At 36.7% G+C, this 16,502-nt stretch overlaps 4 protein-coding genes across 5 annotated transcripts; 1 reads left to right on the top strand and 3 right to left on the bottom strand.

Annotated features, from left to right (window-relative positions):
* Window positions 1-1,803: 1,803 nt before the first annotated feature.
* Window positions 1,804-6,368, top strand: LOC17881013 (imidazole glycerol phosphate synthase hisHF, chloroplastic). The gene is made up of 19 exons (XM_006282763.2): window positions 1,804-2,015; window positions 2,134-2,216; window positions 2,339-2,433; window positions 2,648-2,751; window positions 2,890-3,059; window positions 3,162-3,276; window positions 3,363-3,418; window positions 3,500-3,538; window positions 3,640-3,738; window positions 3,920-3,982; window positions 4,094-4,156; window positions 4,248-4,330; window positions 4,477-4,585; window positions 4,682-4,735; window positions 4,978-5,065; window positions 5,365-5,402; window positions 5,481-5,586; window positions 5,801-5,967; window positions 6,055-6,368. The coding sequence occupies exons 1-19, from the start codon at window positions 1,835-1,837 to the stop codon at window positions 6,112-6,114; spliced, it is 1,773 nt and encodes a 590-aa protein (XP_006282825.2). The 5' UTR covers window positions 1,804-1,834; the 3' UTR covers window positions 6,115-6,368.
* Window positions 6,369-6,540: 172 nt separating this feature from the next.
* Window positions 6,541-10,111, bottom strand: LOC17879247 (dihydrolipoyllysine-residue succinyltransferase component of 2-oxoglutarate dehydrogenase complex 2, mitochondrial). 2 transcript variants are annotated; one of them, XM_006285183.2, is made up of 14 exons: window positions 9,930-10,111; window positions 9,616-9,682; window positions 9,441-9,515; window positions 9,135-9,189; window positions 8,966-9,049; window positions 8,668-8,742; window positions 8,513-8,568; window positions 8,370-8,414; window positions 8,002-8,265; window positions 7,763-7,857; window positions 7,548-7,638; window positions 7,346-7,456; window positions 7,047-7,241; window positions 6,541-6,973 (listed from the first exon to the last, which is right to left on the bottom strand). In XM_006285183.2, exons 2-14 carry the CDS (start codon window positions 9,667-9,669, stop codon window positions 6,782-6,784), a joined length of 1,392 nt encoding a protein of 463 aa, XP_006285245.1. In that variant the 5' UTR covers window positions 9,670-9,682; window positions 9,930-10,111; the 3' UTR covers window positions 6,541-6,781. The 2 variants fall into 2 exon arrangements, with proteins under 2 accessions (XP_006285245.1, XP_023634170.1); XM_023778402.1 differs by having other exon boundaries at window positions 8,966-9,046.
* Window positions 10,112-10,492: 381 nt separating this feature from the next.
* On the bottom strand, window positions 10,493-13,785 carry LOC17877436 (probable beta-1,3-galactosyltransferase 4). Its single transcript, XM_023779192.1, has 11 exons — window positions 13,316-13,785; window positions 12,746-12,842; window positions 12,590-12,654; window positions 12,274-12,485; window positions 12,138-12,201; window positions 11,974-12,046; window positions 11,731-11,851; window positions 11,548-11,635; window positions 11,339-11,464; window positions 11,142-11,248; window positions 10,493-11,061 (listed from the first exon to the last, which is right to left on the bottom strand). Exons 1-11 carry the CDS (start codon window positions 13,435-13,437, stop codon window positions 10,913-10,915), a joined length of 1,224 nt encoding a protein of 407 aa, XP_023634960.1. The 5' UTR covers window positions 13,438-13,785; the 3' UTR covers window positions 10,493-10,912.
* An 886-nt stretch (window positions 13,786-14,671) lies between these two features.
* Window positions 14,672-15,612, bottom strand: LOC17880980. The gene is made up of 2 exons (XM_006284477.2): window positions 15,377-15,612; window positions 14,672-15,244 (listed from the first exon to the last, which is right to left on the bottom strand). The coding sequence occupies exons 1-2, from the start codon at window positions 15,528-15,530 to the stop codon at window positions 14,784-14,786; spliced, it is 615 nt and encodes a 204-aa protein (XP_006284539.1). The 5' UTR covers window positions 15,531-15,612; the 3' UTR covers window positions 14,672-14,783.
* Window positions 15,613-16,502: the final 890 nt, after the last annotated feature.

The following is a 16,502-nucleotide window of genomic DNA, read 5'->3' as shown; positions in this document are numbered from 1 at the left end:
AACCGCATAAGACCCCGTTATGTGAACGCATACGACTCTTTCTTTGGGGAGTGACATGAATCATGATCAAAGTCGGCGTTTAGTTAAGTTGCTAAAGCACCCAAGTACAATCTTTGAAGTAAATAAAGCTGACCAATCCCTTTAGTCTACTTTCACCGTCTAAAAATCTAAAAAGACACACGACCACCGACAATGACAATTTCGTCGGTCTTGATAGTTGATAGTTCTAAATTCTAATGCACATCCATCATTGAACATTCTGCCTTTGACACCAAACACCTAACAAAACACATGACTTTTAAAAGTATCAAATTAGCCGTACAGTTTTATTAGGTAACGTTTCCGGAAATCTGTTGAAACATTAAATTATATTTTTTTCGTACTTATCCAAATACAACAATTTAAGAACACCACTGATTACTGTATGATGAATCCTCTGGACGACAAAAAAAGCTCTCACTTTCACTTAGTATTTAATATATGTATTGTGTATTAGTACTTACTTCTTTATTATTTATTGATATACTATTAATTTAGGGTTAATTATTTGTTTCCTTTTAAAATCATTAAAGCATTGATCTCCACCGTAGTAAGCTAATTTATAAAAAATAAAACTAAAACAATAATAGTATTACAAACCATTTTTTCTCGTACCTTATCATTACACTATCCTTTAATATGTCATATCCTATCCGCATTACACATATATAACTGACTGTGAAGGGTTGATATTGGTGACTGTTGACTCAATGCTGATGTCCTGATGACTTTCAGATTCAACAGACTTTGATATAAAACGCTTCATTAAAGTGTAAATATGATACATGATTAAGCTTAAATACTAAGAATTTTACAATATAGATAACCGGAACTAAACCAGATCTATATACACTAACCATAACTAAACCAATACTATATACACTCTAATAATGACCTCATTAAACGAAGAACATACAAAAGCGTATTTTGTCATCTCATATATTCTCTTTTAGTATAAGTTTTGGTTTGTGACAGTGGTAGTTAAGTGGTGAATGCCCAAATTTGACCACCTTAACACATGTCATGATGTTATATCCAATACAAATACAATTTCATGATTTTAATCGTTCCAAATCTACTTCCAAACTTGAAATTTGTATTCGACTTCATGTCGTCTCAAAACTATAACATGCACATGTTACTAAATCATTATTTCAGGCAAACTTTTTATTAGAAATGAAAAAAAAAAAAGAGTTGACTTGTGAAAAATGATGGGAAAGAGTTAATGTTGGCAAACGCAGTCAATAGTAATATGATTATATGAACCTTTATATTTTTATCATTTTCTGTTCTGATCATCTTCCATGCCTTCCATTTACATGGCTGGAGTAGCTAGGTGTGTGTTATACAGACCATAATCAGTCCTTATCCATTTAAATCTCATTTGTTATTTGTTTGACATTCAAACTTTTAGAAATAATAACTTTTCTTTTTGTTGTTGTTGTTTCTAGAGGCTTATGTATTATTATGTCCTGTATGTATCTTATATTATCTATCAAAGTATATAACTCGTATTTACGTAATCACTCTTGGTATTTGGTACTTGTACCTTCATTATTATTATAAATTTTTTTTTTAAGAAGTAAGCTAGAAGATGTTACTATTTGAGTACGATGAAGCCCAGGCCCGTTATGCCTGTTATATAGAAGTTTATAAATCCAACAGAAAGCCCATGTAACATACGAGATGAAACGACGTCGTTAACTGAAGTGGGTTAGTGTTGACCAGTCAGTTTAGTGGACGGACACCCTTTTGAAAAATCGAAGGAGCTTTTTATTTGCAGTGAGTGAGTTAGATGATGATATCAATGGAGACTACGGCGGCGCCATTCTCATCGGTTGTTCCTTCCAGACAAAATATTTCTTCTTCGATTCGCGTTGCTTCTCCAACTTCTTTGTTCCTCTCCCGCAAGAATCCTGGCAAATTTAAATATCCGAGAAGCCTCTCCGTCCGCGCATCTTCTACCTCCGATTCTGGTACTTTCTTATTGACTTTTCCTGTTTTACTTCATTGGAAGGAACTATTTCATATTTCTCCCTCCTCTCTGAAGCTTTTTAATCTAAATTTGTATTCGTCTCTCTGGTGAGTGAGTAGTTGTGACTTTGCTTGACTACGGAGCTGGGAATGTTCGCAGCATCCGTAATGCTCTTCGTCATCTCGGGTTCAGCATCAAAGACGTAGGCTTTTCTTAATTCTGATTTTATTTCCATTTTCATTTCAGAGGCTGATATGATTGGGAAATGTAGTGTGATCTTATAAGTGTCGTTAGGCAAATACTGAAACGAACTTGAAATGTCAGGTTCAAACGCCAGGTGACATTCTGAATGCTGATCGGCTCATATTTCCTGGTGTTGGAGCTTTTGCTCCCGCCATGGATGTACTTAACAAAACCGGGTACGTATTGTACTAAGCTCTGTGGAGTTCTCGTTTCATTGATTGTATATCAATTACCACAGAGTAGCTCAAGGTCAGAGGTAGTCTTATGTAGCAAATCTCTAACCACATCTCATGCTTATATCATTTAAAGTGCTTTTCATTCTGAGGTGTTCGTTAAGCTTACAGTTGATCATTTTCTTTATATACGAACTTTCGGTTCTTGATGTTTCAGGATGGCTGAAGCATTGTGCACATATATTGAAAATGACCGTCCATTTCTAGGCATATGTCTTGGGCTACAACTACTTTTCGAGTCTAGTGAGGAGAATGGACCAGGTTTTGCTTGAATTCGATTGCTCCACTTCTTTTTATTTTCTAGAATCTTTCCGTCAATATATTCAACATGATCTACTTTATGATATCATGTATTTTCATGCTGTATTTTCTACTTAAGCATCTGTATATTTGTCTTAGTCAAGGGTCTTGGTGTGATACCGGGAATCGTTGGACGCTTTGATTCTTCTGCTGGTATAAGAGTACCCCACATTGGCTGGAATGCTTTGCAAGTGGGAAAGGATTCTGAAATTTTGGATGATGTTGGAAATCGTCATGTATATTTTGTTCATTCGTACCGCGCCATTCCGGTATGGACAATAATCTTGTCTTTCTGTCATTTTCATATACATACGTTTGTCTTTCACTTCTTCTACGTGTATTCTTAATCATCAGTTCTATAATTGTTGTAGTCAAATGAAAACAAAGAATGGATTTCGTCTACGTGCAACTATGGTGATTCCTTTATATCTTCCATTAGAAGGGGAAATGTGCATGCAGTCCAATTCCATCCCGAGAAAAGCGGGGGTATGAAATTTTAGTATAGTATTCTTCATTTCGGAGTCTATTTTCATATTTAGTCTCCTACTTATTCTGAATCTGGAAATTTTCAGAGGTGGGGCTTTCTGTTTTAAGAAGGTTCTTGCATCCAAAATTACCAGCGACACAGGTAGCTTTCACTCTAACCTTACATGTACAAGCTTCCTAATTTTTTGGTGTCTAATGGAAACCACATTTCACTTGAAGACAGAAGCCAATGGAAGGGAAGGCTTCAAAACTTGCAAAGAGGGTAATTAGCTTTTAATATTATTATTGTATGTCTGTTCTTTCCACAACTTTGCTCTCAACTATTATGGTAGGCAGCTTTTCTAAATTTTATTTTTTCTTTAGGTGATTGCTTGTCTGGATGTCAGGAGTAATGATAAAGGAGATCTTGTAGTAACTAAAGGGGACCAATATGATGTGAGAGAGCAATCTAATGAAAATGAGGTCTGTGAAAATTGTTGCTTCAATGTTATATGTATTGTATTAATCTTTGTGAAAAGATGAAACATTGTTGGGTATCTGGATGTTTTGTGATACGTCCATAACTTACCTGATAGGTTCTGGATTTAACTAATTATTCTCCTCTGAACAATATGCTCTGAATTTTTTAACTTTTCTTGCACAGGTTCGAAACCTTGGCAAACCTGTTGATTTGGCGGGGCAGTATTACAAAGATGGTGCAGATGAGGTATGCTTTCACAGTACTGTATATATTTGTGTTGCAATAACAGGTTAATATCTCCAAGCCTCTTTATTTATATTTGTTTTGACACTTAAACATGCTGCTTGTGGTTTTTAGATTAGCTTTTTAAACATAACTGGATTCCGCGATTTTCCGCTAGGGGATTTGCCGATGATACAGGTACCTAATTTTTTTCTCATTAGGATTGAAGTATTACTTCCATACTGTGTTATCCCTATCTCCGATTTAGATCACTTTCCATGCTTTATAGGTGTTGAGGCACACATCAAAGAATGTCTTTGTACCACTAACTGTTGGAGGTGGTATTAGAGATTTTACAGATGCTAGCGGCAGGTAATTAGTCATTTCAGCTTGCTTCTATATTGTACAGAGATTATGTTGTTGTACAGGGATTATGTTCGTTATTTTTTCGTTTTTTATGCAAGGACGTTGCAATTTCTATCCTTTACTCAATTTAATATTAAGTTACTATGGTTCAGGTACTATTCTAGCTTGGAAGTTGCTGCTGAGTATTTCAGATCTGGTGCTGATAAGATATCCATAGGAAGTGATGCTGTTTACGCTGCAGAGGAGTTTGTGAAATCAGGAGTAAGCTTGTACTTGCCAGTCTAATTTATCCGAGGTTTTGTTCATGCTAGTATCTAAAACTGACGGGACATTTAATCCCCTTTTCCTTTCTTGTAGGCGAAAACAGGGAAGAGTAGTTTAGAACAGATATCCAGAGTTTATGGAAATCAGGTAATTGGTTACCTAATCCAGAACAATTGGCTTTGTTTTTATTTAAACCAGCTTGCAGAAACTAAAGGATGCTAGTTGCCTTAGACAAGGAAGGATATTAATATCTTAGTTACAGATGAAATAAACAGTGCATATAATTTTGGCTGCGTTTAGATATTTGTTTCATATATCATCTAATTTGTGTATGAAGTCGGCAGCAGCTTTTCACTTAATAATACTTGATAGAATTTTTGTCTTCACAGGCAGTGGTTGTAAGTATTGATCCTCGTAGAGTTTATGTGAACCATCCTGATGATGTGCCATACAAAGTCATCAGAGTAGCTAACCCAGGTATGCTGGTGTTCTCACCTCAAAACGAATATTATGTAGGCTGGTTTATATCGTGCACTAGTTTGAGCGTCCTCATGAATTAAAAGTCTAAGGAAAGTGTTTTTACTTCTACCGTTAACCGAAACTCTAGTTTCCTAAAGGACATGATATGGTTCATCTTGCATCAATCTCATTTGAGCTTTTCGTTGTTCACCCTTGAGTTCCTTGAACTATACTAAGAACGTAGTCGCATTGAATATAGTTTCTTCATAAATTTGCATACAAATGGAGTAACCTGGATTTAACCTTGTTGGTGTTAGGCCCGAATGGGGAAGAATATGCCTGGTATCAGTGCACGGTAAAATTCCTGCCCTCCTTTGCAGTTTATTATTGATTTGTCTCATTCCCTGACAACTACTGGATCCTCAACTAAAAGGTCAGTGGAGGACGAGAAGGTCGGCCTATTGGAGCGTATGAGCTTGCTAAAGCGGTTGAAGAACTAGGTGCTGGTGAAATTCTATTGAACTGTATAGACTGTGATGGTAAGTACACTCAACCAGTCCTTCCGAACTTTTAATTGGTTTCATATCTGAATATTTGAAGCACCATAACACGCGACAATGAGTGAATATGAACCATGGAAAGCAAAATCACACACAGTCACTTATAAGCCTTGTTGGTTTAGGAGTTAAGATCATTGTATGCTAAAATTCTCTCCTTATGAGTTATGATGCCTTCCTTCTCTGCGAGTTTCAGGTCAAGGAAAAGGATTTGACATAGACTTAGTAAAGCTCATCTCAGATTCAGTAGGCATACCGGTGATCGCAAGCAGTGGAGCAGGCACTCCTGGACACTTTTCCGAGGTGTTTGAGAAGACAAATGCATCTGCGGCGCTTGCTGCCGGCATTTTCCATCGGAAAGAGGTAACCTTTTTTTTTACTCTTGTTAAAACCCTTGGCTAAATATTATACCTCGTCTGGTAACACTGTTATACTACCTTTTGTATGAAGGTACCAATCCAATCCGTGAAAGAGCACTTAAGAGAGGAGGGCATAGAAGTTAGGATCTGAGAATTTTTGGTCTACGTGTTACCATTATTCATGTCACATTCACAAGAAGATCAAAATCTTTTACATTCAATAAGTAATTATAAGTCGGAACAATCGGAGCTCTAGCAGATCTGAGTGATTTCTCTTATAATTGATTTCCTTACGTTGAGAGCATGTTAATTTCTTGATTATTTTCAAGGTAGTATATGGATTTGTGTTTTTTTTCAAATTGACAGTAAGAAAGTATACAAGTTTTCAAAAGTATTTACTTTTCAGTTCTCTGGCATAAAATGTTCATTTCTATTATTATAGGAACGAAAGCATATAGACCTTTCTCTAGTCTAGACTTTATTAACTAAGCATATGAAGTTGTAATGATCCTGATGAGGGCTTGTGAAAAATGAAGAAATACATTGGTATGTTTTGAGTCATAAAAAATCATTCAAGTTGAAGAACATCAGAAGGGTCTTTTATTGATTTAATTATTCAGTCAAAATTGAACATGTGTATCAAACTGTGTAACAATTAAGAACGACACTGAGGCCTATTCTTCCCATCCGGCAATACTCCGGAAACTGTAAAGAAACTTTAAAGAGAATTTTGTTGTTAACCCACAAAGGTTTAAAAGACACTGAGGTCTATAACTGGCAAAGCCAGGCACTTTCTGGCTCCTCAAAACCGATTTTTTTCATATGTCAAGAAGAAGCCTTTGTGGATCCTCCACAACATCCTTGACACGGCGCAGGAAGTATACAGCCTCTCTCCCATCAATCAGCCTGTGGTCATAAGTAAGTGCGACGTACATCATTGGTCTTGGCACTACGGTTCCTCCTACTACCATTGGACGTGACACAATCGAGTGCATACCAAGTATAGCAGACTGCAAAATTGCAAGTTTCTTAGTTAAATAAACTTGTTTCTGATCAAGACCTGAGAGTGGAACTGAACTAAACCTGAGGAGGGTTAATGATTGGAGTGCTTATGAGACTTCCATAGACACCACCATTTGAAACGGTGAATGATCCTCCAGCCATCTCATCTATTGATATGGTTCCTTCATTTGCCTTCTTAGCAAGCGTGTTTATTGTTTTCTCTATATCGGCAAAGTTCATTTTATCAGCACCTCTTATGACTGGTACTACAAGTCCCTGGAAAAGAGACACACAAGATAAAAATTTAAGCAACACATACCTGATCGCAATAAGGATGCAATTTAGCACAAACCAATGATACCTAGAGAATGTGATCTAACCTTAGAGGTACCAACAGCAATACTGATATCCACATAGTCTCTATATATGATATCATCCCCGTCGATAACTGCATTTACAACTGGTTGATGCTGGAGGGCGCTAACAGCAGCCTGAGATAGTTAACAAAGAATTTGCATTATTTGTTACTCTTTGAATCTGGCATTGTATAATTAATATCGGGACAAAGTAAGTAATACATACTTTAATGAATCCAGACATAAGCCCCAACTTTACTCCATGTTTTTCATAAAAGGCATCCTTGTATTGGGATCGGAGCTTCATCAAATTTGTCCTACACAAACAAAGGAGCTCCATAATTAGCAAACAGCATCAAACTGACTAGTGTTCAGTGCACCAAAAGTACTCACATAACTGAGATAGACATATCAACTTGGGGGATCTTAGCTGTTACTCACATATCAACTTCATTGAAAGTTGTCAGCAATGCGAAAGTATTTTGAGAGTCTTTCAATCTAGTTGCAACACGTTTCCGAAGTCTTGTCATTGGAACCTGCAGTGTTGTTAGATGTCATATCACCAATCATGTTACTGTAAACTATTAAGAAGGGAACAAACCCAACTTTCTGTTAACCTCTGACCACAGTAATTTAAAGTATTAAAGACAGCAATAAGAATAATGAGAGATTTTGCATACCCGTCTTTCTCTTTCCTTAGGAGGAAGCTGTGGTTCTTTAGCAGACTGTTTAGGTGGTGGTGGCGAGGACGCTGCTTTGGGTTTATCTGGTACAGGAGCATTTTCCACTTTGGACTTCTGCTTATCTTCAGCAGGAGGAGCAGGTTTAGGCTCAGATGTCTCTGGTACCTTCTGAGTGGGGGCAGCATGAGATACAGCCTCAGACTTTGAAATAATGGCGACCTTGGTTCCTGGTTCCACAGTATCTCCTTCCTTGACTAGAAACTACATTAGAAGACCAAACCAAACAACTCAATGTAACTAACCATAGACAGAAAGAGGACAACAATAACGAGTTACAACACATCAAAAATGGCAAACATGCTTACCTCTTGGATCACACCACTTGCGGGGCTAGCGATATCTATTGTCACCTAATGCAGAAAGATGAATCAAAAAATAGTATTCGAAGAAGTTAACCCATAATCTTCAAACTGTCTTCCAATAAAGCAAGAAAAAAAATTATTGATACCTTATCAGTTTCAATTTGTGCAATAGCCTCATCAGCCTCGACTCTCTCACCAGGTTCTGAAAGATAAGCATCACATGAACCAACCAAAGAACATTTAGATATACATCTACACATCAGGAAAGAACCAGAAAAGAAAATGCAAACGAGAAACTTACTCTTCAGAAAGTTTGCTAAGGTGCCATCGGTGATAGATTCCCCCATATGAGGCACAACAGCTTCCACGGTATCTCCTTCAGTAACATTAACAAGAAAGCGTGTAAGACAACCCTACAAATCCAATCAAAGCTACACTAACAGGAGATTATAAAAGCCAAATTAAGACGAAAGTTTCATAAGAATCTATATCAGAACTATAAGCTCCTGAATTTCTTCTAAGCAATCATAGAATCTCAAATATGGCAAACCTAGTACCTCAACTGAAAAAGAGAAAGAGCTCAGGTAGAACATTCGTACCACTTTCAGATGAAAAAGGCCTGACCCATCTTTGCAGGGTAGATGAAACTGAGCTCGCTGACCTCAAGCAACCAGACGTCCCTACTAGTGGGATGCAAACAAACAAGAAAGTGCATAATCCTTAGAAAGCTAGACCCCCAAAGTCACATTAAAAAGTAGTAAGAAATACCTGAAGAAGCAAGGTTATGGAAGCTATAAGCATGAGTTCCACGATGCAGTAATGTCTGTTCAGATTCTCACATATATTCAAATGAAACTTTATTAGTAGATTACTAAAAAATAAAAAAGAGAGCTTTAGATTACAGTTTTAAGGTACTTAAAAGAAGTCAGAATACATGAAATCTGTTCACAAGATTCAAGAGCATATAACACCGACTCCATTAGGGATACATAGAAGTCTAATCATAAGATTCAAAACCATATAACATCAACTCGAATGGGAATAGAATCCGAAAACATGAAAAACAAAACGTACCCCTGTTTCTGAACCTCTTAGCAAGCTTGGAGAAGATGCCGCAACACGAGAAGATTGCAGTGATTTTCCAAATAACTGAAACAATACAGAGAGAGAGATAAACTTATCACATTTCAATGAACAGATCAAAACTAGCACCAAACGAGATATAAAAAGAAAGAAACAGAGCACTAACCGAAGGAGAAGAGCCTTTACTGGCAGCTCTCCTTATAACAGCACGCAACATCATTGGTACCAAATCTCTGTTTTATTCAATAACACAGGTCGGAAAAATTTATCAGTAAAATGGAAAAATTTATCAGTAAAATGGAAAAATTAAAAAAAGGTAGGATGTTCGATCCTCATCTAGAGTTTGACAGCGAAATGAAGAGCCTTAAAACCAAAAAGCAAACTCAGATTCATATATTTTTTATTCCCCCGATTCAGATATATCTCGCTGCCGAAAACAAAAATGACTTTAAGAAAGAGTTACAACTGAAAAAAACTAACCGCAAGGCTGAGAGGACACGCAGAACGGCGAATCAAAATGTTAGGGTTTGGATTTGGAGAAACGAGAAGATCGGGAAACGCATATGACTTTTGAGCAAGTCACCGGAATATGGCAAAGTTCATAAGGCTCTGTACTGTGATAGCCACGTGTAGAACTATCATTCGTTAAAATTTTATTTTATTTTTGGGCACATTTTGATGAATGTAGAACAGTAGTAGTAGTAAGTTGTACAATTTTGACGAAAGAAAAAAGATGTTCACTCTTGACCCCCAAATAAAAAAAAGAATTACACAATTGAGTTGAAAAAAATGTTCTCTTTCATATTGCTGGTTTCGCAAATAGAGTTATGTTAGTTGGCTTCCACTTCTTGGTCATTTGTGTTTGTTTGTTTTTTCTTTTTTTCTGAACGTACCTATTTTGTTGTATGAAGAACCAAGAACATTATCATTGATGGTTTCTCTTTCTCACAGTAGAAGGATGTGTTGTGTTGGCTGGATTTTAGACGATTGCCTCTCAAGGGATTGTGTGTATACACTAGGAGAGTTTTCTTCTATGCTTCTGATTTTCTTTTAATATGGTCTAAGTCTTTTATTGAATAGTGTTGTGTTCCTAACACAAACACACAAGTACAGCTATTGCTTCACCACAACCATGGCAAAAGACAAAATGAACAAAAGAAGCAAATACATAAAGAACTGAAGAAGAAAAGCTCAAAACTTGACTCTGAAGATGAGCTCAGGGAGTCTGCATTTTCTGTTGTGCAAAGAACTCCAGACCTTCAGACAATGGAAAGAAACAAAAAATCATACAGAAACAAGAAAGGAGGGCAAAAAGCACCCTTCTCATCTCACCTCACAAGATACATACATACATATATAGAGAGGGTGTTGAGCAGTTTGGAATGTGTGCCTATACTACAAAGTGTCAAGCGGATTTTGCCTCTGTACTCTTCTTCCTCAGTGTGTTTCTTCTGTTATTTTATTCAGAAAGACGCAGCCAAGAGAGCATTTGGGCCTTCTCCACACCTCCGATGTACATCCTTCATCCGATCCGCTGATCTACAAATCCCACTGCAGCTCCAATCGAACGAGGCAACACAGATGTTGCCTGCCTGAGCCTTCCACTCACAATCTGCAGTTTCTCATTGATCAACATCTGAACTGATAAAACTTTCATACATGAAAATGATTATGGGAATTTGAATTTTTTACCTGTTGTACCACAACATAGCCTACGGTCATCTACATGCTCCACATCCAATCCAAGAAACCATGATCCTAAAGAGACATCCTCATTCACGTACTTGTGAAGGACGTTTCTGTATACACAATTTGTCCTTTGTTAACAGGCAATCAACCTATGAGCATATAAACATATAAAGCAGTTTAGCTTGTGGGAAATAACTCACTGGTTTATCGATATATAAGACGCCAATTCCCTGGAAATTGCATAGAGCTGACCCGTGGCATGGCGGAAGTATTTGTTACCCTCTTCTCCAAATTTCCAGTACTCGGGTTCATGATATCTCACTCCTCTAACAATGACATTTCAGAGAGGAATGAAAGTGAGACAAACATTGGAAATGAGAAGTGGTCTCTTGAAGGTGAAAAAACTTACTTCTGAGCAAGAACGGGTCCAGATTTCATGCAACCAATATAGACTCGGGGTTTCATCCGGTATCTCGCTAATTCTGCTCCAAGTGTGGCTGCAGAAATATCCGTAACAGAAGTGAGCAAAGGTACAAACTTGAGATTACAAGAACCACAACAGTTCAGATAGAGTAAGAAGGTTTATATTCACCTATATTTACATGCACATCATCATCGACTTTCACATAGAAGTCTGCATCCCACAGTGCAAAAGCGGTGGTGAAGTAAGTCTTAGTCTTTGCTGACAGCTCTAGATAACCTTCAACATGATCCTGCTCAAACAAACTTTAGACTTAAAAAAAGGGAAAGCCGTGATATTGGTAAAATATGACTACCCTGAACCTGTCCACAACAAGTATAATTCCATAAGAAACATGACCAGCAAAAGTCTTACCAGCCTCAAGAAGTCTCCATGTTTACTTTCTTCAGCCTGAATCGCTCTATCAAGAATTCCACCCGGAGTGGCACTGCTCACAAGAAACACTCGATAAGGAAATATATATACATGAATCAACCACACAAACCATTATGTGTGCCACTCGAAGGTAGAAGTTTTACCTATGGCCTATTACAAACCGCATCACGATCCCTTTCTCTTCCTCGAGCTTCTTTCTATCCTCACCTAAAGAAGACCCATGTTCAGTCCCAAATAATATACTTACGACTGAAAAAAACACTGCTAAGATGAACATACCGGGAGGCATCCAAGTAGCACGAACTGAATCCCTGCGCTTCCTGCTGCTAAACGCGGTATTTACTCCAACAACCATCAGATACTTTCTTTTGGTGACAGTTTCAGGGAGCTTAAAATCATCAGAAACGGGTGAACCATTCATGATGGATTCTTGTGCGGCTCTTGCAGCTGCCAATTCTGTTTCCAGAGTTGAAATCGTTTTATCAAGCGTTCTGCATAACACCATACAAGCAAAACCCGAAAAGCTTAATGCGAAATCCCAATTAAAATATAAAAGAACGGCTTTAAGTTCCATATCATATATTTTTTAACTTACTGAATGGCATCTGGACTCTTGTAAACTTCTCCAAGGATGTCTTTTGATTCACGCTTCAAACCCTTCTGATAAACACATGAAGAGCGCTATGAACGGCCAGGACTCAATTGCTCTAATATTTCACGAGTATCAATCCACCTAAATGAGAAGACTTACTTTTGATGAATCACAGTCCTCTGACTCCAACCGCAGCCGTTCATCTGACGCTACTGTGTCCCTTGATACAAGATTGGCTTCAGGCTCCGGCCACATTCTATCAACATACACAGTCAGATAAGAGCACTCATCAGCTTATGACTTTCAGAAGAAAATGTAGCATAATGATTTGATTACTGGTTCTTCCATGAACCATACAAATGCATCTCAAGCATGCTATCAATACAATTTGTCTATAAATGCATCTCAGACTATATAGTTTTCAATAATTATTATACAAGTAATACAACTTTGGCAAATAGCGAATGAAATTAATATCATTGTAATTTTTTGTTTTATCAAAACAGGAAAACTTAACCACATTTTCCCGGAAAAAAAAAAAAGAAAGAGAAGAATAAATTGTGTATTCCTCCAAATATCCATAACTTCTCACACCATGAATTCTCAAAATTCGTTTAAATTTAAAAATCTGGGTTTTATTTACACGAAAGGGAGAAAATTTTAACCCACCGACAGTCCAAAAGGAGAGAAAATTTAAAACGTAAGAACAGAGCAGCTGTTTTAGTATACCTGTCGGAGAAGAGGATTCCCGCGCAGAAGAATCCGATACAGAGAAATAAAGTCCATTTCTTTGAGACAAAACTCTTCGAAGCAGAGAGCTCTAATCCTCCTCTATGATGCTTCGACGACATTCTCTTGTATATTTCTAATTACGAATCTAACGAATGCTAAACAAGACCAAAATAAAAAAAAACCTCTCAAAGAGCTACTGAAGATGAGAGACATCCATCCCAAGACACGACTCACACCCCCGAGTCTTCCACAAGTCAACCCGCAAGACTAAACCTCCACAGCTCTCAGATCCAATAGATCGAGACTTTTCTCCTCGGAAACGAGAATGTAAACACACAGAAAGTTCAGGTTGTGATTTGAGATTGATCCTATGAAAAAGACGAATGTATGAGAAAACGACAAGAGAGAGAGAGAAAAAAGCCCGTGGCTTTGTTCTTCGCTTTTGTGCGTAGAATTCGAAGCTGGAAGAAGATGAATCGAATCTTATCCTTATTTTGTGTGTTGGGATAATAAAAATTATAATTTAGTTTTTCTGCTTTATTAGTTGATTTTGCACTTTGGTGTAATAATATCAAGTCGATTGGATTAAGTGCAAAAAAGACTAATTAAATCTAAAGCTACCGACTTGGCCACCCGACGAATAAATTGACCAAACGAACCTAGTCAAAACTACAAATAATAAACAAATCAAATTACAGTTTTTTTTTTCAGAACAAAGGCTTTGGCGAGAAGAAAACATAAAAACATTTTTAACACTTTCAGTCTTTCATTAATATTCATTGTCGATTACTGAATCATTTGTTTATATGTGTATAAGTTACTAGTAGTTAAAAAGAAAAAAGAAAACCACAAGATGAACAATAATGGTCTTAAACCAACAAATGAATAGGTTGAAAAACATAAACGATAATGAATAGTGTTGGATAGGAAAGTTTTAATTGAACAATTTGCAATCACATGTGTTCCCAAGCTGTCCAAGGATGGCGACAAAGGGAATCAACAATGACCACGTGTGCTCCACATGATCCTCCATCAAACCATTTCCTCCTTACACCTCACCTTATACTCACCTCACCTTTTTTCTATATTTTGTAATCTTTTTCTGGACTTTAAAAAAAAAAAAATTATACATAAAGAGATCCTCACACTTTCGTTGTCATCGACGGTTCGAATCGTGTAATTCAATGAATCTTAAGTTCACACAATCTTTTCTTTACTTGCAAGTCTTTTTGATAACCTAACTTTAGGTGAAAATTTTCGAAACCTTCGTTTTCAACAATAGTTATAGTATATATTATGCCAAATGAAACATATCTATATATACATCCTAGCAAACTAGACTTCTTCTAAAAATGAATTCACCTAATAATTCATTTGCTAATTAATCACAATGTAAATATCTAGACATTCGAGAGGTTCATATATGTATTATCTAAACATTTATATATATATACAAGCTCTTGGTCTACTCAAGAAATCCAGTTTGCTTCAATATTGCATTCCTGACCTTGCTCAAATCTCTTCCTTTCAGTTTTCTTCCAACTCCTTCCATAACTGAAGACGACGACGATCTACTCCGCCCCATGAAATATTCCTCCGGTGATACATTATCATCATCACTATCATCAACCTTCTTGTTTGTCTTCTTTGTGTGAACCATTGACCAATCAGGGACATTAACAGGAGCCGAGTGTTGTGTCATGGGTGCCATTCCTTCTATCCTCTGCCTCTCGGGAATCATTCTTGGTTCGCTTGGAAGTAAATTTTGTGTTGTGAAACTAGGTTTAGCGGTATGGTTACTAATCACAAACGATGATTGATATCCATCATCAAGAACATCCCATACATCATCTTCTTGAAAATCATCGTCTCTCCAAGAACTCCATACCTCATGTCTCATGTCGTTCCTCTCCATTGTTCCCTCACCTGCTTGTACAAAACATAAGAGACGACCAATAAAAAACTTCAATTAGACCCAAAAAAAAAAACTCTTAGCTAGTAGCTAAGCTAGCCACAAAATCGCATATGAGACGTACAAGACTGTGAGGATTTACGCACCTTTTGTTTGATTTATTGAAGGTTTAGAGAATATAATTATACAACGAGATTTATAGAGTAGAATATGTGTCAAGTGAAGCAAAGTAGCTTGAAATTTTGAGAAGAGAAAGGAAGAAAGTGACACAAGAGGTGTGGGATTGAAGAACAAATACATAGATTGGTTCTATTTTGTCTTTATAGATATGTTCCAAAGACGTGAGAATCTATATACATTTTTACGTCCGGACACGAATTACATATGATCATAATGAAGATGAGTTTAACGGTCAAACAAAGTGCACTACACTACTACTACTACTACACTAAAGCATACGTGGCCAATTTTGCTTTTAGTTTCTTTCATCACGGAAAGTAAATGTAATCATGAATTGAATTTGCTCTACAAGTAAATGGGTACCACATGCAATATGTTATTTATAAATATCGATAATTCATGTTTTTGTTCTTAAAAAAAAGAAGCCAAAAAGTACTTCATAGATTCATCCCCTTGGAATATCGAAAATTTGGAGTAGCTGGCTTGACAAAGGTCCAATTCAGACGTCTGACTTGGTAATAGTGTTCTTTTTCTTGACAAGACATCAGCGTTTTCATTGATATTGACCATGCATGCATGTTCCATATATATAGTTGGTGGTCATGCACTGAGCATAGTTTGAACGAAGCCACTACATCAAATTAATCAAGATTTCGTATAATTATTAGTTTGTTTATTCGTAACAATTTCATAAACTATCAAACATAATAAATGGTTGTGTAGTTAGATTTTTTTTTTAATTTTTTTTTTTTTGGTATTTCTCCATATTAACTGATGTAGAAGATCGACGAATAATAGTAAATCTTTGAAAACATTCAATTAACACCGAGCTACATGCTTTATATATAATCTATGGCGGCTAATTAAGGTGCATACTATACATTAATTGCATTTGCAATCAATACAGGCGTGTAAGAAGAATTAAAAAATATACATTTAGTTATTAGTAATGTGATTTGCTTAATTTATAAGAACAAATAAAACATTTTAGCTTGAAAGGAAGATTTTTCAGTGGATGATGAGCGGTTGAGCGCTTGGCCTTGGGCCCCTTTTGCGTAGCCGTCATTCATCGAACTTGGTTGTTCTCTTATA

The sequence above is a fragment of the Capsella rubella genome, unplaced genomic scaffold, assembly GCF_000375325.1.
Source record: "Capsella rubella cultivar Monte Gargano unplaced genomic scaffold, Caprub1_0 scaffold_7, whole genome shotgun sequence".
In the NCBI taxonomy this organism is placed as follows: domain Eukaryota; kingdom Viridiplantae; phylum Streptophyta; class Magnoliopsida; order Brassicales; family Brassicaceae; genus Capsella; species Capsella rubella.
Note: the sequence above shows the minus strand (reverse complement) of the source record. Positions and strands in the feature narration are given on the sequence as shown.